This window comes from Aulonocara sp. 'chitande type north' Nkhata Bay, linkage group LG7 (genome assembly GCF_057382095.1).
Source record: "Aulonocara sp. 'chitande type north' Nkhata Bay isolate Kocher_YH1m ecotype deep benthic linkage group LG7, A_spYH_male_GT1.1, whole genome shotgun sequence".
Taxonomy (NCBI): Eukaryota; Metazoa; Chordata; class Actinopteri; order Cichliformes; family Cichlidae; genus Aulonocara; species Aulonocara sp. 'chitande type north' Nkhata Bay.
The window spans coordinates 27,276,212-27,300,041 of record NC_141350.1 but is presented as its reverse complement, the minus strand read 5'-3'; the positions used below and the strand labels follow the sequence as shown (position 1 = coordinate 27,300,041).

At 40.0% G+C, this 23,830-nt stretch overlaps 1 protein-coding gene across 1 annotated transcript in view; it reads right to left on the bottom strand.

The window, feature by feature from the left end:
- Positions 1 to 23,830, bottom strand: part of zc3h18 (zinc finger CCCH-type containing 18) — a 57,318-nt gene that overhangs the window by 32,582 nt on the left and 906 nt on the right. The window contains exons 2-8 of the mRNA XM_086299752.1: positions 22,713 to 23,668; positions 17,641 to 17,725; positions 5,833 to 5,981; positions 5,538 to 5,633; positions 3,438 to 3,580; positions 2,217 to 2,246; positions 439 to 553 (exon numbers count right to left, since the gene is read on the bottom strand). Coding sequence (XP_086155878.1) covers positions 439 to 553; positions 2,217 to 2,246; positions 3,438 to 3,580; positions 5,538 to 5,633; positions 5,833 to 5,981; positions 17,641 to 17,725; positions 22,713 to 23,627 — 1,533 coding nt within the window. The 5' untranslated portion in view covers positions 23,628 to 23,668. The remainder of the gene's footprint in view (positions 1 to 438; positions 554 to 2,216; positions 2,247 to 3,437; positions 3,581 to 5,537; positions 5,634 to 5,832; positions 5,982 to 17,640; positions 17,726 to 22,712; positions 23,669 to 23,830) is intronic.

Sequence of the window (23,830 nt, the reverse complement as noted above, 5' to 3'; positions counted from 1 at the left end):
CCAATTATAGTGTAAAGTAACAGTATGATAACAGATCACACTTGACAGTATGAATGATTCCTTTTTACTATAGGGAGGCTACTGACCTCACTGTGGCCCTTCAAACAAAAAAAGTTTGAGATTACTTTAGTCGCAGCGAAGCTGTGACCAAAGAGACGTTTGCATGATCCGATACAAAATTCAGGCCATTGCCAATGGTAACATTTTGCGCAGCCCTCCATGGAAAGAAATGTCTAATAAGGCAGCAAAAAACAAAACGGTCTATGAAAGAGATATACTTTGACACACTCTTAGCTGGCCTCATAGGCCACATAACAAACTAGGAAGGACCACCAATGGCACAGCAGCCACACCTGAGGTAAACTGTTATGTTACAGTGCTCCAGAAGACCAAACTACAAGTGTCTGGCTCTGCTTGTATCGTGGGGTGGATACTCACACTGTAGTGATAAGGAAGAGGAGCTTCAGTGTACTGCACTCTAAAATTTTCATATTGACCACCTCGCCACAGGGCTTCCATTTCATAGTCATAGTATGGGTCAGCATATGGATCTCTGCAGGAGGAAGAAAGAAAGTTAAAAAACTTTACAGAATTTAATATGCCAAACTTTTATGAATGATTTTGCTTCCATGAGCAATAATTTCATCTGCTACTACTTCTTTCCACTGGTCCCTTTTGGGGGTAGCAGATCAGCTACGTTGAGCTCACCCTATCCTAATTCAATTCAATTTTAATAACATAGCACCAAGAGGATGCTATACATTTTGGTCTATACATTGATTCCATGATTTCTTTTTTAACTCCAATTGCTTATTTGTACTATGCTTTCATTTCAGACTGAAATCAAACTGCATAATTTTCAATAAAAAACACTGGAAAAAATTGGGGTGTCCTAAAACTTTTGACCGATAGTTCACTCTCAGACTGGTGACTTGTAGTTCCTATTTTTTTTTAAACTGGAATGGGAGGCAGAGCCTTCAGCTTTCAGGGCCCCTGTTCTGTGAAACTAGGTCCCATTTGGGTTAAAGACACCCTCCCTACTGTCAAGAACTTCCTTATGTATAAAGCTTATAGTTGGGGCTGAATCAGGTGACCCTGAATCCTCTTTTAGTAATGCTGCAATAGTCTTAGGCTGCTGGGGGATTCCCATGATACACTAAGTATTCCTCCTTCATTCACCCTTTTACTCACATTGTATTTCATCATCATCATCACCTTTATTTATAAAGCACTTTAAAACAACCACAGCTAATACAAAGCGCTGTACATTGGAACTATATAATAAAATTACATAAGATATAAATAAAAGCCAAATAAAGGAAAAAGTAAAATAATTAATTAAATAACTATTTAATTATAAGAGGAACTCAGTCTCACTGAGGTTAAAAGCCAAAGAATAAAAGTGGGTTTTAAGACGTGATTTAAAAGTGGACAGTGAAGGGCCCTCTCTAACGTGCAAGGGCAAACTATTCCATTTAGGACCCACGATAGGAAAGCTTCTGTCCCCTTTGAGCTTGAGCTGGTCAGCTGACCTGAGAGACCGACAGGGTGTGTGGGGATGAAGAAGCTCAGACAGGTTAGGTGGGGCAAGATTGTGAACAAACATAAGAATTTTAAAATGAACTCTAAAAGACACAGGCAGCCAGTGCAGAGAGGGGTTATATGCTCTCTTTTACGAGTTCCTGTTAGGAGTAATGCAGCAGCATTTTGAACCAGCTGCAGACGTGAGAGCAACGACTGATCGCTCCCCACATAAAGTGAGTTACAGTAGTCCAGACGGGAAGAAATAAAAGCATGGATCACTGTTTCAATGTGCTGCCTAGAAAGAAAAGATTTCACTCTTGCCAGTTGCCTTACATGATAAAAACTGGACTTTTTATACACAACCCTGCATTTAATGAACAGCCCTGGAACTTTCTTCCTGCTAAAAGTGAGTTTTTCCTTCTCACTGTCACCAAAGGCTTGCCTTTTCTCTACTATTGTAGGGCCTTGACATTGCAAAATAAAGCGCACTAAGGTGACTGTTGTTGTGATTTGACGCTATTGACGTGAATACTGTTTCTACCCAAGTATTCAAAGAAGGCATGACCTACTGTGACAAATTCATTAAAACCATTACAAATCTGCTCAGTTGACTAGTGATAATATAGATTCTGAAACATATTCAAACTGAAACTGGTTTGAAAGCTCTGTGTTATGAGTTTTATTAAACTTACCCATATATGGGATCTCTGAAGTCCATTTCACTAAAAAGGAGAAGCAGATCAGCATCAACAGAAAATATTATGATGTGTGTACTAGGAAATAATGGTGTTTATAGTTAACGGTAAACTGGTACGAGTTTTGCTGTCTTGACAGCTACACTATATTACCAAAAGCGTTCCCTCGTCTGTCTTCAGACATATGAACTTGAGCAGCATCCCATTCCTAATTCACAGGGTTTAATATCATGTAGCCCCTCCTTTTGCATCTACAACAGCTTTAGCTCTTCTGGGAAGGCTTTCACAAGGTTTAGTAATGTGTTTATTCTTTCAGAAGTGAATTTGTGAGGTCAGAGACTGATGGTGGATGAGAAGGTCTGGCTCACAGTATCTGCTCCAATTCATTCCAATAAGGTTGAATTAGAGCAGATAGGTTCAAGTCAGGACTCTGTGCAGGACAGTCAATTTCTTCCATGCCAAACTCACCTATCTAGGTCTTTATGGACCTTGCTTTGTGCACTAGTGTGCAGTCATGTTGGAATAGGATGGGACCTTCCCTTTGGGAGCATGAATTTATCAAATTGACTACCACTTCGTAGCTGACTTGCTTTTCTTTCCAATCACCTCCACTTTGTTATCATACCACTTGTAGTTCACTGTGGAATATTCAGTAGCAATGAAATTTCACAATTGGACTTGTTGCACAAGTAGCATCCTATTACGGTACCATGTGTGAATTCACTGAGTTAAGATGAACCATTGTTTCACAAATGTTTGTAGAAGCAGCCTGCATGACTGGGTGCTTGTTTTTATACACCTCTGGCCATGAAATTGATTGGAACACCTGAATTCAACAATTTGGATGGTTGAATAAATACCTTTGGCAATATAGAGTATATTATGAGCACAAGATAAGAAAAAACAGCCAGTAGTCAGGGTTTCAGGATAACTTTAGGAACTTTCTGAAAAAAAAAAAATGAGTATAATCAAATACACCAATATCTAAAATCCCTGTTGGGATGGGACTTGTGGCCTATGGAGGTGGGCTCAGGTGTAATCAGAGCAACACTTGACTTTCTGTTTATCACCTGTTTTTCTATCGACATCAACAAGCCTAACATTCCAGCTAAACTTCAGGGGGGTTCTATTTGAGACTTATGCTTTGTGTGAATGTTACTGTCATGTGGGCTACTTTTAGGTGTTGACAGAAACTACATGAAGTGAAGTAAGTCATACTCTCTGATAACACGGTAGCTGCGTTCTCTGAAGAAATCATTTTCTTTGTCAAACTCTCTCTCATCCTCTCCAATCGTCACATTAAACCGTTTCTCCTCAAAGTCAGGCTCCTGCTCCTTACGAATGGTGGCCTTCTTCAGCACCTGTGAGATCCAAACACATACAGAACAATCTGAAATACTGACAATCTGTGACTGATGTCATCAATTAGCCCACATTAACACACAAAGTTTTATCATGACAGGAATATCGGTGAGACTATGTTCCAAGTTCAGTATGTCTAATACTATGAATGGCTTGCTGAAACTGGTCAGTTCAGAAGTTAGGTACCCCCTTGTAAGTAAAATAATTACTGTCAAAAGTGTCTGTGAAGGTTCTCAGTCATCCAGGTCATTGTAGTCAAAGGAGCTTGCAAAGAAAAGTATCTGGACTTCTTTAAGTTGCTTGAAGACATTTCACCTCTCATCCGAGAAGCTTCTTCAGTTCTAAGGTCAAATGGTGGAGAGTCCCAGATTTAAACCTAGTGGGAGTTTCCCCCCACAGAGGGACAAAAGGACCCCCTGATGATCCTCTAATCCCCTGAGCCGAGGTGTGAAACTAGGTGTGGGTCCCAATCAGCCAGGGTTTCGGGTGAGCTCATTGTGAAACTTGGCCCCACCCTATCATGCGATTTCCTGAGGTCAGATGGCCCAGGAGGTGAGTGGGCGTTAAGGCGTCTGGGGAGGGAACTCAAAACTGGATTATAGATGGCAGACAGTTGGTGTCGTAAACCACCGCCTCTGTTCAAAGATGGTCGCTCACAGTGGACATAGATGGCTTTTTTCACTCCTCTTTCAAACCATCTGTCCAAAATGTGAACACTGGCATCCTCGAAAGAGTGTCCTTTATCCTTAAGATGCAGATGGACAGCTGAGTCTTGTCCTGTGGAGGATTGCCCAGACCTCTACATTGGAGAGACCAAACAGCCACTTCACAAGCGCATGGCACAACATAGAAGAGCCACCTCCACAGGACAAGACTGCCAATGTTCACATTTTGGATAGAGAGGACAGATGGTTTGAAAGAGGAGTGAAAGAAGCGTGAGCGACCATCTTTGAACAGAGGCGGTGGTTTACGACACCAACTGTCTGCCATCTATAATCCAGTTTTGAGATCCCTTCCCAGACGCCTTAACGCCCACTCACATCCTGGGCGATTACAGGATCATCAGGGGGTCCTTTTGTCCCTCTGTGGGGGGAAACCCACTAGGTTTCAATCTGGGACTCTCCACCATTTGACCTTAGAACTGAAGAAGCTTCTCGGATGAGAGGTGAAACATCTTCAAGCAACTTAAAGAAGTCCAGAGGCTTTTCTTTGCAAGCTCCTTTGACTACTGTCAAAAATCTGTTGATGTTCTTCCAGAAACAAAAAGAGCTTGTTTCAACAGGACTGTTTATATAGTGCACCTATTTTTGTCCAAAATGATGTTAACATCTATGCAAACTAATTTCCAATACTTGACCCCGCAAGTGATTTTCCCTTTTAACTTCACTCTCTCATGCTCAGCGGGATACGTGGTAAAAAACCTTACATTTCATTTACAGTAATGTTGTCATAAACTTGATTATTATTCATTATTAATTGCACCCATCTTGTTAATTTCACTCTACATGAAAATGTGAAATCATTAGCAGTAAAGACTCTCACTATGCAAGAATTTTATTCACACATTTAAGTTCAGTGTGAGTGTCTTCACTTTCACGCTTGTAACTCAAAACTGGCACCTGAGCAGATTATCATTTTATTTTTTTTTGCTTAAGCTTCAACTTTTAACAAACACCTTGTTGGCAAAATGCAAGACATCAAAACACATTTGGTTAACAAATTAGGCTTTATAAATGTTTACCAGGCTAAAGGGTAAGGCTTTCCAAGCTGCCTACAGGAAAATACAATAAATTCTATTTGTAAGCATTTGCTTGGAATGCCGTTAAACAGACTATAATGGCAGGTAGTTAACACACACACACACACACACACACGCACACACACCGCAGTGTGATTGGCTTTCCATTTGGCGGAAGCTCAATTTAGTTTTCAGTGACAAGCAGTGGAACTGTTTACCTCTTTAGCATGGCGCAGTCCTCTCTCCCAGGCACTCTCCACAGGAGGTTCCACTGGAGGTGGTGGTGGAGGCAGTTCCTCCACAGCAGGAGCAGCCTGAAACAGCGAAGAATAATTAATTTATCTTACTTGCAGAGAGATACAGAAGAAGCCTGATGAGATTCTCAGCAGAATTCAAGCTAGCGCAGAATTCACAACATTGATTCACGTCCTACAATACAAAAAAAACAAAAAAAGCATGATAGATGGGTCTTAGCAGTACTAAGTACAGTCACTGTAACAGAGGCACACATACCCAAGGATTATTGGGTATGAGTGGGTGTGGTCCTCCAGGAGGTGCCCCATTAGGTGAGAAGAGATCTGGCTTACTGATGAGGGAATAGTTTCCTTTGTCATTGACTCCAGGGTGGATAAAGCGACAATTCATTCCCCAGGTACAATTTCCTGAAGAAGGCACAACAATATTTATTATTTATTACTGTAACTTTGCTTGGGGTTTACAGAAATTTTTTTAAGTATTATATGTCAACATTGATACTCTTGAATTCAGGCACCAATATGAGAGAAAGATTCTTGAAGAAGTACTTCCGATAGTATTCCATTTTCTTAATCTGACCAGTATTCTGTTATTTATGTTAGGAAGTATGTTGTGGGAAGGGCTACTGTTCAGTTCAAAAGATAAATTACAAATCTTTATTATCATCTTGCAGCAAATTAAGGTGATACTCAATCTATGTGAAACTTTAAAAATTTGCAGTAAAAGATATAATGGATCAACAGTTTCACTTAAAAGTTTCTTGTTTTCAAAGTTTCTTATTAAGTGTCTAAAAGCAGAGGGGAAAACTTAAAGCTGAATAAAGTTTAAAGTTCAATAGCTCCCTCTACTGTAGATAAACTGAAATAATCAGACAGATATTCTTAACCCTTTAAGACCTACCATAGAACCAAGTCCGCCAGAGCTTATATTATATTTTTACATGCTGTGGAGCCATTTTTGGGAGCATTTCAAGTTGCTATACATCAATACAACCATTATAGCCCAGATTTTAATAATATGTATTCATTAAGTGCATAGTAATTACATAAATTGCAAAAAAGTGCAATAAACTACAAAAAAATTGAAAATCGTTTTTGATTTTTTAACATATATTTGTAGTTAGAGAAATTTAAGAGGCTTATCCCTCAAAACTGTAAATACAAAAAAGTTGCACAAAATAGTTTCCCACCACAGGAAATTTATTTTGAGTGTCTTCATAGTTTTATTTTTGAAATACACCAATTTTTATACACTGCAGGAAAAACGAAAATAAATATTATACTGCAAATTTGCAAAAAAGCAGCATATGCATCAAAATAAACTATTTCCAGCAGTGCAATATGAGTCCTAAGCATCCCAGAAACGACACAGAAAGTCATAAAGTCAAAGATAACTTTTAAAAAGAGCAGTATAGGCCCTGAGGCCCTGATCGCAAAAAAGACTACATTTCCGCGAAAATGACGTCACTTCCGGTTTCGGCCAGGTAATGGCGGAAATGCAAAAGTTCGCGCTGACGTCTATTCCAACGTAGGAAGTGTTTTGAACAGCTGATCGGACCGGCAAAGCGTGTTTCTGGAATATTATGTTTTTGTTCCTGCAAGCGCTTTTTATGCAGTTTTTGCAAAGCTTTATGTGGAAGGAAACCGTGACCTAGGACAAGCTGATGGCACAATATGTAAGTACAACTCCTCCGGTTTCATATGCAAAAAAAATTTTTGCGCTAGCTTACGTGGTTTCAGTGCTACCGGGATTTAAAAATAGTTACGCATAACAGAGCGTTCCCGCTCCGATCGGCTCTAAAGGGTTAATACATTAAAAAGGCTTAAAAAGTTTGTGGGAGTTGACAATTTCTCACAGCTGGTACTGTCACATGGCAACAGCCATCATTCTTTTGGAGACTGTCACTGTCACTAAAGATGTCACTTTAAAAACTCATCTGTGTAGACTATGCCAGAGGAAAAACAGAGTTTAGGGTGTTTTCTTGAAGTTTAAAACAATGATTTACTATGATCAGATGTAGGAATACTTTGTTACGGTTCTTAACTAGAATTTTCTGGTATGTGTACTTCAAGTACTGTATTTTCGCGACTATAAGGCGCACATAAAAGTCTTGGATTTTCTTCAAAAAGTGCGGCGCGCCCTATAGAGATTGAAAATGTGACGTCACTCGGGGGTAAAACCGCAAAGAATTCTGGGAACTCGTGGCAAGAGGTACTAGCACACGCAGGCTTTCAATTGAAATCAGTCACACAGCGATAAAAAGAAACAAAAAATGCCAAGAAGCTGTTGTATTATTAACTGCAATAGCCGGTCGCATGACAGCTACGGGAAGCCGACGGGTAAAGAGATCGGTTGTTATCGGATTACGTCGTTGAAGAGAAATTGTTCGAGCCATGTTTCCGAAGTAACAAAGAGGCGACTGGATTGCAGCCATTCAAAGATCAAATATAACGTCCCAGAACACTCCAGCTCACAGGTTAGTCTGCTCCAAGCATTCCCACAAAGGTCAGTCTGCTGTTGTAGTTAATGCGTCATTTTTCTTAACATAACTGGTGATACAGGTTACAAGCAAGTCTGGCACTGAACAGAAATGGTCGCACTATGCTCCTTTATTTATTGTGCATAAATAGTGAATTGTCCTGACACAATATTGTGTTTCGCTTCTGTTATTACCATGGTACATTGACAAAAACATACTTTTATTCACAGGATAAAACAGTTGTTTTGTATCACTAATTGCCCAGTGCGATTACAGCATACAATATTATTGTCACTGCTACATTTCTGTGATGCTACCAGAAATTATTTCCACTACTAATTAATTACCATTGAGCTCAAAGGTCCTATTAATAAACGGTTAACGAATGTGTATTTATGACGACGATTTGTCAGACTGGTAAACTTATGATACGTACGATGGTCTTTACTTTCTACACGGTGCATTTCAAGGTCCTGTACCCATCCGTCGGTAAACTGTACCTGGGCTTGTTGCAGTGACCTGAAGTTACTAAACTTCATGAGTGTATGCACTCACTCCAAGAACCGTATAATTATAAACATGAGCGTGGTGAAAGTTGGGCAGCACGCTAACGTATTTTGTCACTCTGTTTGCTCGTAAGGGTCTAACCCTTTCACTGGTTTGATTTTTTTCCTCGTATCTTTTCTTTGACTTTTCATCAAGTCTGTCTTTGTTCGGACCGGCATTGTTCTCCTTCATTTTGTACATACCTTTTTGGGGGGCAAAGAAAAAGCAAGAATTTATTGGAACCGAAGAATGAACGTTTTGCGGTGCTGCAAATGCTTGCATTTGATGCAGGTACTTGGATTGTTTTGCCACGAGTTCCCGGCATGCAATGCGCGAAAGTCACGTGGTCTGTCAATCTCTATAGTGCAGTGCGCCCTGTGTGTGTTGTAAGGAGGACGTAGTAGAGAACACCATGAGAACGCTGAAGGGTGGGCGTTGATTGTATATACCGGTACAATCGCACATACCTGTATAAAAGGACAGGTATGTGCATTATGTGGAACATCGTTGTTTTAACAACCCTGAAAATGGCAAAGAGACACGCTTATGAAGCACAGTTTAAACTGAAGGCCATCAGCTACGCCGAGGAAATCGAGCAGCCGCGAAAGAATTTAAGATTAATGAATCGATGGTTCGCAAGTGGAGGAAGCTGGAAAACAAGCTCCGACAGGTCAAGAAGATGCAGGTGAGTTTCCGCGGACATAAGGCAAGGTGGCCTGAGTTGGAGAAAAGACTCGAGCAGTGGATCATCGAGCAAAGAACGAGCGGGAGAAGCGTTTCGACGGTTACCATTCGACTAAAAGCAGTTTTGCTAGCAGAAGAAATGAAAATTGAACATTTCCAAGGAGGTCCGTCTTGGTGCTTTCGTTTTATGAAACGGTGCCATTTTTCTATCCGGACCAGGACTACGGTAGCGCAGCAACTTCCAGCGGATTATAAGGAAAAGCTGGCCATCTTCCGCTCCTACTGCAGCAAACGCATCGCCGACAAACACATCCAGCCCAGCCACATCACTAACATGGACGAGGTCCCGCTCATTTTCAACATCCCAGTGAGTCACACTGTGGAGAAGAAGGGGACCAGCACGGTAGCGATATGCACAACGGGGTATGAAAAGTCTTCTTTTACTGTTGTGCTTGGCTGCCATGCTAATGGACAGAAACTGCCGCCTATGGTGATTTTTAAGCGAAAGACTTTGCCTAAAGAGAAGTTTCCAGCAGGAATCATCATTAAGGCAAATGAAAAGGGCTGGATGGATGAGGAAATGATGAAAGAGTGGCTGAGGGAGGTGTATATAAGGAGACCAAGTGGTTTTTTTCCACGCATCACTATCGCTGTTGATCTGTGACTCTATGCGTGCCCATCTCACAGCCGATGTGAAAAAACAAGTGAAGCAAATTAACTGTGAGCTTGCTGTCATTCCGGGAGGCCTGACAAAGGAACTCCAACCGCTGGACATCGGTGTGAACCGGCCGTTCAAAGTAAGGCTGCGAATGGCGTGGGAGCGATGGATGACCGATGGAGACCACAGGTTCACTAAGAGTGGAAGGCAGCGCCGGGCGAGTTACGCCACAATTTGCGAATGGATTGTAGATGCTTGGGCTAACATCTCTGCTGGCACTGTTGTTCGAGCTTTCGCAAAAGCCGGCATCATTTCCGAGGAGCCGCACGGCACGGAAAGTGACTCTGACGGTGAAGAAAGTGAACCTGGAATGTTTGATGGAGATTTAGCGCAGCTGTTCAATTCAGACACAGAGGATGAGGACTTTGATGGGTTTGATTTATGATGATTACCGGTAATAAAAATGTGAGTAACCAATCTGAGTCTGAATGAAGGGAAGAGCAAAACATTAAAAGAAAATTCTGATAAATCCAGGATATATCCTGCCTTGAGTTGATCCCCGGTTAGGCCCTCCTGACTCGATTTCCTGAATGCTGCAGTTTTATCGTGGGGGATGTTGATTCCTGTGCATGAGAGTTTCTATAGATAGGTGTAAATATGGGCTGTCTGGATACACGAATGTGATGAGGTTGAGAGCCATACAGGGGTAAAGGGGTGGGGGGATGGTGGGAGGGGTTCACATGATGTGTTTTCTGTCTTGCTCACTTTTTTTTCCTTTTTTTTTTGAGTTCTTTGTTTTTTGTTTTTTTTTGTTTGCTTTTAAAAAAAATTCTGTAATTATCAATTATCAATGTTGTTATGCTGTTGTTATTATTATTATTATTATTATTATTATTATTATTATTATTATTATTATTATTATTATTATTATGCTGCTGCTTGTATTTTCTGTGTTTGGTTTTCGGATGTCTGAGGTTATCCTTGAAAGGCATAGATACAAGTTGTGAGTTTTCAGTTTGTTTTTTTTGCTTTGGGGGGCGATCGTGGCTCAAGAGTTGGGAGTTCGCCTTGTAATCGGAAGGTTGCTGGTTCGAGCCCCGGCTTGGACAGTCTTGGTCGTTGTGTCCTTGGGCAAGACACTTCACCCGTTGCCTACTGGTGGTGGTCAGAGGGCCCGGTGGCGCCAGTGTCCGGCAGCCTCGCCTCTGTCAGTGCGCCCCAGGGTGGCTGTGGCTACATTGTAGCTTGCCATCACCAGTGTGTGAATGTGTGTGTGAATGGGTGGATGACAGGTTGTGTAAAGTGCTTTGGGGTCCTTAGGGACTAGAAAAGCGCTATACAAATACAGGCCATTTGTTTGTTTGTTGTTATTTGTTTTCCAATTTAAAAATGAAAATAAAGCTTGGGGGAAAAAATCCAGGATATATCACACACGATGACATGAAAGATTCAAAAAGATATAGTTTATACATAATTTATAGAGCTATAATCAGGGGTCAAAGTGGGTTGCAATGGCGTTTGTGGTCACGCAGCTTCAGCAAGTCTGCTAGCTAAAAGGTACAGTTGCTGTATTTATGGAGAGAAAGTGTGTGAAATAACTTCTCACCCTGGTAAAGAGATGGGGTTTTTTTTAGTTTAGTGCTGGAAAAACACGTGATCTTAAGAAAGCTCATGAAATATTTTCACATGATGAATTCAGTTGTATAAATCCACAAAGAACAATGAACATCAGAGCAGCAGTAAGCACTAAGAAAATTTCTTTCAACTCACAAAAGAAATTATGATGAGTTGCGGCAGAGTCACCCTTTACAATGTCGGCAATAGCAAATAGCAGTTTTTGAGAAGCTAATAATATTTCATTGTTACATCAATATAGCACAAAGTAGAGATAGCTTAGCAGAAAAATAGTTAGTGTAAATGTCCTCCAAATAACCATTTTACTTTCTTACTTTGAGTAGATTTAACTGAACTTTTTCACTTTTACTTAAGTTAAAAAAAAAAAAAAAAAAGAAAAAAGTATAGTATAGTATAGTAGTAGTATAGTATTATTTTTTAGAAATAGGATATGGCATTGCTCAGAGAAAGAATTACAAAATGTACATCTTGACCATAGCTACTAGGGGTGCAACGTTAGTCGTATCGATATTGAACCGTTCGATACAGTGCTTTCGGTTCGGTACGCATGTGTATCGAACAATACAAAATTTTTTATTTATTTTATCAACTTTCCTTCTGACGATGCTGTCTGTGTTGAGCGCTCAGTGGATCTGCGCTCGACAGTGCAGCCTAGGCGGAGCAGTCGAGTGCAGATTCACTGAGCGCAGGGCAAGCTAGCGAGACAGAAGTTAAGCTCGTTGCAACATGGCAAATTGAACCTCCCCCACCCTCATTCAGATGTGGCGTTTGGAACTATTTTGGTTTTCATGTGACGTATGACCCTGATGGTAAGCGCGTCATGGATAAAATGCTCAATTACATTGATGGGAACTAGTGCGTTAGCGCAGTTTGCTCGCTAACGTGTTGGCTGTCCAGCCCCACGCACGGGGCGATCCGCGGTAACTCGTTAACGGAGATTTGCCGCGTTGTGGCGTTAACGTAATTTCAACGAGATTAACCTGAAAGCACTAGTGGGAACACAACGAATATGGCTGCACATTTACTCTGACATCACCCTAGTGCAAAGACAAGTGGAAGCAGACAAAAACAACAAGCATGCATGCTACAAACTTTACCCGAGTCATTTAGACAGTCGTTAGCACATGATTCTCCTTATGGGGACCTGATATGTTTAATATGCTGCTGAGAATATAGCCCAGACGAAGCGTATAGTATTGCTTTTATTTTGGAAAGAGACTCTATAATAAACTCTCTTTTCCAAAGATGAGTGATTTCTCGATCAGATATTTAATTTTTATTACTTTGTTGTTTCAGCAACATTGAATTTAAAAACTGTACTTTTGAGTTAAAATATATATTTATAATTTTAATAAATGACAAATTAAAAAGGCATGAACATTTTTTTTTGTATTGAAAAAGTATCGAACCGAACCGAACCGTGAATTTTGTGTATCGTTGCACCCCAAATACCTACATATGAAGGTTTTTCACAGGTCATTAAATAGGAACAGTCACTGAGTGAATCCGTGTACCGTATTTTCCGCACTATAAGGCGCACTTAAAATCCTTTCTCCTTTTCTCAAAAATCGACAGTGCGCCTTATGTATGAATTCTGGTTGTGCTTACTGACCTCAAACAGATTTTATATGGTACACGGCGCTCAAAAATCTGTCAAGAAAATGTTTTATTACGACTTTGGTAAGCTACGAAGCCGCACCACTTGATTGATCAGGAGTCTCGCGGAGTAATCTGGATCCAAAACTCTGTCCGCTTCAGGTCCCAAAGTCAAACGAACACTGCGGCATCACTGAGACTTAAAAACTGTCTAAATTCTTTCATCTTTAATAAAATGATCGGGTTGCTGCTTTACTATGTGTAACAATTAAGTTTAACATCCGGGCAACCATGAAAACAGAATTTATTAAATTTAACAGAGTTAGAAGTTAGCAGGAAGTCAGTGCACTAGTTTCCACCTAAACATGATATAGCATGTTCTGACTGAGAGATTTCTGAAAAAATTAAAACGCACGGCTCTGCTGTCACTTCCAACATAAACGAAGACAGAAAACTAAACAGCAGTGATGTTTGTAGGGTTACTGGAGATGGACTAGCTAGTACATAATGATTTGCTATGTGATGGATAGCCACACATCTATGTTAGCATAACATAAACACATAGACTAACTTTTTTCCACTCCATAAAAGTTAACATCAGGTTTCCTTATTGTTAGGGACAAATTCAATCGCATGGCAGGATGCTGTAAACGTACCAAACTTCAGTCAGGAGAACAACTGAGATAATCCATCCACAATGTGAAGTTAGTAATTAATATACTGAAACAACATGAGAATAGAGCAGCTGCGAGAGAATTCAACATTAATGAATGAATGGTAAGGAAGTGGAGGAAGCAAGAAGAATCAGTTGAGTAAATTTTGAATTATCTGACTGTTTTGTTTCGCTTAATGCACCTTATAATCCTGTGCGCCTTATGTATGAAAACAGACGCGTTCATCGACAGTGCACCATATGAGGTGAGGTGACGCAAAAATTTCCCCGTTGTGGGATCAATAAAGTCTTATCTTATCTTATATATAATCCAGTGCACATATGGTCCAAAAAATACGGTACACCAAAAATCAGGACAAATGTTGAATAATCTATACCAGGGGTGTCCAACTCCAGGCCTCGAGGGCCAGTGTCCTGCAGGTTTTAGATGTGTCCTTGATCCAACGAAGCTGATTTAAATGGCTAAATTACCTCCTCAACATGTCTTGACGTTTTCCATAGGCCTGGTAATGACTGAATCATTGTAATGGTAATAATCATTTGAGTGAGGTGTGTTGATCCAGGGTGATGTCTAAAACCTGGAGGACACTGGCCTTTGAGGCCTGGATTTGGACCAATGATAAATGCTTTATCATTTGATATAACTGATCATTACATGGATGAAGAAAACTGTTCAGACATTATGTAAGTTGTGTTCAATTAAAGCACACTGATAAGCTAGGTTCTAATTAAAATACTTTTTTAAAATACATGCCAACAAGGTATACAACAAGAGACTATTTAGTCTAGTTAGTCCAAATATTTTTCCTCATTTAGTCAACTAAGAAATTAGTCTCCAGGAACATCTCTAATGGGAAAAGAAAAGTATGAGGAAGAAGAGAAAGAGCCCATACCACATTACCTTATCACGGTGGACGCAGCCTTATGGTACGGGTATGTATGGGCTACTGTTCAATTCTATTTATAAAGTGTCAAATCACAAAAACAGTTGACTCAAGGTTCATTATATCGTAAGGTAAAGGACTTTACAATAATATAGAGAAAACCGCAACAAATGGCCCCTTATGAGCGAGCAGTTGGCAACAGTGGGAAAGAAAAAAACTCCCTTTTAATAGGAAGAAACATCAGACAGAACTACAATGCAACTGGCTGGGGTTGATGGGAGGAAGATTTAAAAAAAAAAAAAAAACACTATGGAAGAGAGTCAGAGATTATGATAATGATCAGTGTATAAACACATCACAAATGAAAAAGGTGAGTGACAAAGAAATACTTACAGGGAGTGCAGAATTATTAGGCAAGTTGTATTTTTGAGGAATAATTTTATTATTGAACAACAACCATGTTCTCAATGAACCCAAAAAACTCATTAATATCAAAGCTGAATGTTTTTGGAAGTAGTTTTTAGTTTGTTTTTAGTTTTAGCTATTTTAGGGGGATATCTGTGTGTGCAGGTGACTATTACTGTGCATAATTATTAGGCAACTTAACAAAAAACAAATATATACCCATTTCAATTATTTATTTTTACCAGTGAAACCAATATAACATCTCCACATTCACAAATATACATTTCTGACATTCAAAAACAAAACAAAAACAAATCAGCGACCAATATAGCCACCTTTCTTTGCAAGGACACTCAAAAGCCTGCCATCCATGGATTCTGTCAGTGTTTTGATCTGTTCACCATCAACATTGCGTGCAGCAGCAACCACAGCCTCCCAGACACTGTTCAGAGAGGTGTACTGTTTTCCCTCCTTGTAAATCTCACATTTGATGATGGACCACAGGTTCTCAATGGGGTTCAGATCAGGTGAACAAGGTGGCCATGTCATTAGTTTTTCTTCTTTTATACCCTTTCTTGCCAGCCACGCTGTGGAGTACTTGGACGCGTGTGATGGAGCATTGTCCTGCATGAAAATCATGTTTTTCTTGAAGGATGCAGACTTCTTCCTGTACCACTGCTTGAAGAAGGTGTCTTCCAGAAACTGGCAGTAGGACTGGGAGTTGAGCTTGACTCCATCCTCAACCCGAAAAGGCCCCACAAGCTCATCTTTGATGATACCAGCCCAAACCAGTACTCCACCTCCACCTTGCTGGCGTCTGAGTCGGACTGGAGCTCTCTGCCCTTTACCAATCCAGCCACGGGCCCATCCATCTGGCCCATCAAGACTCACTCTCATTTCATCAGTCCATAAAACCTTAGAAAAACCAGTCTTGAGATATTTCTTGGCCCAGTCTTGACGTTTCAGCTTGTGTGTCTTGTTCAGTGGTGGTCGTCTTTCAGCCTTTCTTACCTTGGCCATGTCTCTGAGTATTGCACAAATCATACAGGTAGGGCTGGATCAGATGACCCTGAATCCACCTTTAGTTATGCTGCTGCTGCTGGGGGCTTCCCATGATGCATTGAGCTTTTCTCCTTTTCTCACCCCTTTTCACATAACGTGTTTAGACTCTGTATTTTCACTTTTTTCCACAGCATGTCTTTAGTCTCATCTTCCTCCCGTCACCCCCAACCTATCGCGGCAGATGGCTGCACCTCCCTGAGCCTGGTTTTTCAGTGGTTTCTTCTTGTTAAAACAGAGTTTTTCCTTTCCACTGCTACTAAAGTACTCAGTCATAGAGTCTGATTAAAGTGGTGGGTGGGCTCTCTAACATTTTGAAAGAAGCCAATTTAGCCTAGCGTTAGCCTCAACGTGCTTTGAGTCACAGTGGCTATATACAGTGCCTTGAAAAAATATTTGCCCTTTTGAAATTTCTTAGATTTTTTTTTCTTTGCATATTCTTCACACAGAAATGTTTCCGATCAAACAAATTTTGATATTAGAAAATTATTCCAAATAAATACAATCCAAGTAAATAGAAAAAATTTAATTATTAAAACATTATTTATTAGAGGAAAAAAAAGCTATCAAATACAGTGGTCCCTCGTTTATCGTGGGACTTACATTCTAAAAATAAGCCGCGATAGGTGAAATCTGTGAAGTAGCCAACTTTATTTTTTACAATTATTATAGATGTTTTAAGGCTATCAAACCCCTCACTACACACTTTAATAATAATAATAATAATAATAATGGATACTTTATTGATCCCCATGGGCAAATTACTTGTTTTTCTCTGCATTTGACCCATTCACTCAGTGAAGCAGTGGGCAGCCCACTAAGCAGGCGCCCGGGGAGCAGTGTGTAGGGACGGTACCTTGCTCAGGGGTACCTCAGGGTAGCCGTTAGGTGGATTCGAACCGCCGACCTTCCGATCATGGGGTGACCACTTTACCTACTGAGCTATCCCTGCCCTATATCCCTTTATACAGTTTTCTCAGACAGGCATGAACATTTTCTCGCTTTTCTCTCTTGTTTAAACACTCTCAAAGTTCAAACCTTCGTAGAAAAATAAGTCCAGTATTATAGAATGAAACCAAAGACGCCTGCGGTTGCCTTTGACGATGCAAAATGTTTTGTCGACATTGTTGTGTTTGTTGGGGAGAAAACTTACTAACATACACAGTACAGCACTTCAGAGTCACACTGCTAGCGATCGAAGATTTATGTAAACAAGATTGATTGACAATGGTCTACAGCCAATCAGGACGCAGAACACAATGTGCTGTAAAAATATTTTTAAAAAGCATGCAAAATTGCACCCAAAAAAAATCCGCAAACCAGCAAAAGGTGAACTGCGTTATAGCAGGGGACCACTGTATAACACTGTATATGCCCCATGTGAAAAAGTAAAAAGGATGAAGGTAAATACTTTACTACGACACTTCATCTGCTGTTCACCACCTACCTTTAATGAAAAACCTGCAGATGGGACGTGGTCGGATCTTCCTGTCTGAAGGATCTTTGACCTCCCCCTCCTCCAGATCATCATCCTGCATACACATACACAAGCCAAATCATGACACTTCACAACACATCACTGTATCCAGACTATTGTTGTGAAGTGTGTGCTATTTGTATTTCAAGTGCAAAGTAGAAATTATTTTAAATGTCTAATGAGGAACAATCATTGGGGATGGGTTAAAAAAAAAAAATTTCCTAATTCAAATCAATTTTAATTTGAATAATCCGATATCGATCAAATCCTGCAATCATTTTTTTAAATTAATGTATTTTTCCAGAAATATCAGAATCTCAGCTAAAAGCTCACAAAACTATTTCAACAACCACCAAAGAGATAAAATAGAAAAAATTAAAGAGCAGATAGACAGATTCTACACAAAGATGTAAACACACGGCTTGTTCACTCGATGGCACGGGTGCTGAAAGCCAACATCTCATCACAGAATCCAAAAATGCAGGTTTCGTCACTGCGAACTCTGAATTTTGCAGCATATTTTCAAGAGGGTTATGTGCTATAAAAGATCAGGCCAGTAAAAACTCCTTTATATTTTTCTGGGTTTTAGCCTCAGTTACTTTGACACAAAGGCATCTGCTGTGATGCTTACACCTCTGATGAAGCCTCACGAGTGTCAGCATTGTTTTTATACCTAGATGGTTTACACCAAGTTTGTAATTGCAGAGAAATAGTCCGTTCACTTTGGGCATGTCATTTTCCAGCAGGAACCTCAGAAAAACCCCCGAGGCTTTACGGATTAAATAATAAGTCCAAGACTGTAACTGCTTTAGGATCCGTTTTCCTAATTTGGAAATAAATATATTTTATTTACAAGGTTTAGAGGGTTCTTTCAAAAGTACATATCCAAGATAAATTATCCTAATTATAATATTTCTGACTGAGTCAAAAACGGAATTGAATCGAACCGGGGCCTTGTGAATCAGAATTGAATCAGTTAAAAAAAAAATCAGTGAAAATACCCAGCCCTAACAATCACTAGTGTGTGACATTCTGCTGATCCAGGCAGTTATAAGATAAAGACTTTTAGTGCCCATTCTGCCTCTCCACTAGAGGCAGAACATGACATCACTTGGCTGGTTGGTACTAACAGACTTGTTAGCCCAGTCTGTTGACAGGAAAAAGAGGACACCAAGACTAAAAAGCCGTCTAATGGTAGCCGCTTTTGCACTTCTCTTTGCTGCAGCAATCAGTTTTATGTTTAAAAAAACCCCCACAAGTACATTCTGTCCACTTTTACGCTCTGTCTTTTAGGCAGTAAGTGCCTCCTCGTTGTTGGCTAGCTAAAATGAAACAGGAAAATCCACCTGTTAGCTGTAACGTTGGGGTTTGTAGAATACGTTCTGAATCAGGTACACTGACAAGTTGCATTTCAACACACTGATTTTTTTTTTCTTTTCTTGTCAGGTCAGGTGTACAGGCCGAGGAGCGCAATCACCTGATGTCTTCATGATGTGTCCTTCGGATGCTCATTGGGCAACATGTCTGACAATCCCCATTATATGAAACGCTGCCTTCAATTTGGAGACAGTACTAGGGCTCACTCCAAACAATGTTAGAACTTGTTTTTTTGAAACATCAAAGCCAATTTTCCATCAGTACCTACTCAGATCAACTCATAACGACTCAACTGGTTTTCCATTATATTTCAGTACTATCTTTTGTGCATGCTCGTCATCATAGCAACAGTGCCAAGCATCCTGTGACGTAATTAACATGCGACACGAATGCTACAACAAAGATGGACGCTGAGAAAACAATATACTTGGTGCTTGGTCTGTGTTTTGTTTTTGTTTTTTTGTCAGACTCGGGGAACATGACGTTGTTTTTGTTTAGCCATTTCCCTTGTTGCCGGGTTTCAAAAATAGTGGTTTTGACTTTCGTGAATGAGAAGCTCTCATGACTCATTGAGTGATGCTACTGACCAACCAATAGGTGGCATGCAATCTAATGACGTCACATTTTAGTACTTGCTCAGATCGCTTGGAACCCCGGCTGAGTAAATAGCAAAAAACTGGTAACTGGTAGCCCTAGTAGTACCTGGTACCAGTTACTAGGGCTGCTCGATTATGGCAAAATGATAATCACAATTATTTTCACTGAAATTGAGATCTCGATTATTTGACAATATTTATTTAACAATAACAATGTATTGAATAATGACTTTAAAGATTGTCAAAAAATAATATAAAATAGTGTGCAAATACTGATAACAGTGCAAATGTTTGCAATATAAAAAATAAATGAAAAATGTAAACATCTATGTTTAGTAAACTTCGCAGTGTTGCTCTGTGGTGCAGCTATGACACCGTAGCAAAGTTTACACACTGTGTCTACTTGATCCACGTCTGACTCCGCGGACCCATAATGTTTCCACACCACTGAAGTTTTGTTTTTACCTCTCTTTTCAACCAGCGGCAGTCACTCTCCTCTCCAGATAACTTCTGCTTAGCTTTCCGAGCTTCCCTCGGGTCCCCAACAGCCGGGCCTCGGACCGGTACCGGTCCGTGAGTCGTTTGGTACCGGGCCGCGAGAGTTGAGGCTCAGGTGTGAAATGTATAGTTTTCAGGGTTTTTATCGGTTTTCAGTGTTATTTTGTTATCGTTTTTATCGTTTACTTGGTTTTCCTGGGTCTTTTCACGTGTGTTATGAATAAATCTTTTTTTTCGGTACCGGTACTAGTTTTATTTTGTTGTATGTATCCACGACACCTTAAAGGCCGGTCCATGAAAATATTGTCGGGCATAAACTGGTCCGTGGCGCAAAAAAGGTTGGAGACCGCTGCTCTTAATTGTTGTGACACGTGTTCGAAATGCAGAGAGGTGCGCTCGATTTGCCACACGGAGCAGCGCGAGAGTAAAGTACGAGGGAGGGGCTAATAATCGGCTCAGTCATTTTTAATGATCGTTGAAAGCCCAGATCGTAATCGTGATTAAAATTCGATTAATTGAGCAGCCCTACCAGTTACTATGACCTAATTCTAAAATGACCGAATTAAGAATTCACACCCTTAAAACCCTTGTGTTTACATTCTGTAGTGCGCACAACAAGACATGCCTAGGCATGTCAGAGAACAAGAACCCAAAACCCCCGCAAAAAAAGAACTAAACCAAAACACTTAAGTTGAAAGCAAACCCTTTTTCACCACTTAAGGCAGAAGCAGGCTACAAATACACATAGGACTATGGTGGAGCAAATGGGTTGTCCAGAAGTTGTTATGGCTGCCTATACTGTGGTGTGTAAAAGTGTTTTGCCCACTTGCTGATTTCCTATTGTTGTATATGTCAGTCACACTTAAATGTTCAGATTATCAAAAAATGTAAACATTAGCTAAAGATAACAAAAGTAAACATGAAATTCGGTTTCTACATGAAGGTTTTTATTATTAAGGGGGAAAAATTCCAAACCTACATGGCCCTGTGTGAAAAAGTGATTGCTGCTAAATCCATTGCAATAATTGGGAATAAGTATCTTGGAGGGCTGTGGAGGAATTTTGACCCACTCATCTTTGCAGAATTGTTGTAATTCAGCCAAATTGGAGGATTTTTTAACAGGAACCACCTTTTTAAAGGTCATGCCACAGGAATTTCAATAAGATTCAATTCAGGACATTGATTGCCTGTTCCATAGTCTTCATTTTGTTTCTCTTAAGCCATTCAAAGGTGAACTTGCTGGTGTGTTTTAGATCATTGTATTGATGCAAAAGACAATTGTGCTTCATCTTGAGGTCATAAACACATGGCCAAACACTGTCCTCCAAGAGCAGAATTAGCAGTATCTTCCCAAAAGCCTTGGGGATCATAGAGATATTTCCTGGCAAAACTTATTCACCCCCCCCCCCCCCACGCACCTTCATTTAGAAATTTAATTTTGTGTTTACTTGTGTTATCAGTGTGTAACATTTACATTTGTTTGATGATCTGAAACGTTTAAGTGTGACAAACATAGAAATCAGGAAGAGAGTCAGAAAGGGGGAAAAATACTTTTTCACACTAGTCTATAAAACATTCAAAACTGAAAACATATTTCTAGTTTTAGTTATTTGACCGTATCTGTGCAGAGGTTTTAAAGGCCCAAGATGCTTTTGTTTTGTACAGCTCAAGTTGTTGAGCTGTTATTTTATACTTACTAAATACTAACACACCTAAATTTAAAAATTGTATCAATAACAATATTATTTCTGCTTAGCATCGTAAATATTGTTATCACAAACATTCTTGAAATATTGTGATGTAATTATGAGGCTATATCACCCAATCCCAATGAAATACTTGTGTAAAACCCCTTGAATTAAAATTGAAAATCTGTACTTCAACCACATTTTGATTTGATTAAAAATCTAATGTGATAGTGTACAGCGGCAAAACTTTCCAGAACTACTTGATTTAAAAAAATAAATAAAAAACAAAACAGAATTGCATTAACGCATCAGTGGTGGGCCGAATATCAGTATATGTATTATATTGCAAAGGGACTTGTATTGTGTGCTTTCTCATCCACAGCTCTATTCAGGTTTTACAAGAATGTATAAGTCAACTATTAATCAAATACTAACTCTATTTGGACGTTTTTTGGTTTTCCCTCTTTTGCTCTTCACACAGACCGTTTACTCGCATGCTAAAACGTGACTCGTGAGAAGAATATGGACTTCAAACACAAAAAGAAAGAAGAAACCTTTGAGTTCTGAAAATGTTAAGCCTACAAGGCTTCATATTCTTATTTCCCTATTATGAGAGTGTAACACACACTCAACACACTCAGCAGTAGCATAAAGAGCATCCAGCCAAATTAGGTCCAGTCCACTTGGATTTTTTTTTCTCTTCAGATTTAACACCACTCTTTATGTTTAAGGCTATTTGTTCTAAAGGTTTATCAATAAAACAAAAACACAGTAGCAGTGCTTCCTGACTAAAGGCTTATTTTCAAACACAAGGGATTTTTACAATTTACCTGCACTCAGCAAATCAGGCAGCACTACTACCAATAGAACTACAATAACTTACATCAATCTCTCCTTCATCAATTTCTCCATCATCCTCATCCTTCTTCTTGTCTCTGAAGGATTCCTGGCGTATCCTCTCCGGCCCTTTCGACCCATCTGTCCTCCTGGATTCGCTGTGTTTAGGAGATGGTGGAAGGATTGATTTTTTCTCCTTTTTACTGCTTTTGTCCTCGCTTTCCTCCTCATCTTCATCTCCCTCTACTTTTGTGTCTTCCTCATCGTCCTCCTCGTGTGTAGGGATGCCAGGCTCCTCTGGGACCTCCTCATCATAATCAAGCTCATGTTCGTCCAGTTCCCGGGAAACTGACACAGAGTCATCCTTCACTTCCCTTAGCGCAGCAGCTCTCCTTGTCTCTTCATCTCTTATTCTTCCATCCTCTTCATCTTTGTTTTTGTAATCCTCCTCTTGATCATCCACTTCAGCTACCTCACATTCTGCAGAGGCAGCTTTTATGTAGTCATCATATCCTTCCTTCCAGTCTTCTCCATCTTTTCCAGCACTAAGGCTCTTGACATGTTCTGGCTCAGAGTCTGGGGATAATGGAGTGCTAACAACTCTCTCCTCATCCTCCTTTCTTTCCCTCTCCTCCGCCACCTGAGGACTGTCTTCATTCCCCTCCATAAGCACAATGCTCTCATCATCCTGTCCCAACTCTCCCATTTCTCCAAAAGGTTCCTCATCCTCTGGCTCCGACACAAAGTCAGGCACCACCTCATCCTCCTCTTCCTCTAATTCCACATGTTTTCCATGGCTTTCCAGCATTTCTATGTCCCCTTCTTCATTGAGGATCTCGCTGTCTGAAATGACCCTGTCCTCCTCTTCATTAGGAGACTCCAGCAACTCACTGTCAGAAAGACCCTTCTCCTCCTCCTCAGGAGACTGAGGGGACTGGGTAGGGCTTTCAGGAGTATCCATGTGAATCCACTCTGGTGCAAAACAAAAACAAAAAAAGCAATCTGCCAAAAAAAGAAAGAAAAGACAACTGTATGTCACCAGTAATCTGATAGCAATTAAATACTGTTTAATGTAATGCTACGTGCCTTTTGTTAATCGATTTAAAAACAGTCAATTAAAAACAGTCACAATTAACCAATAAAATGTCTATAATCACAAATTAA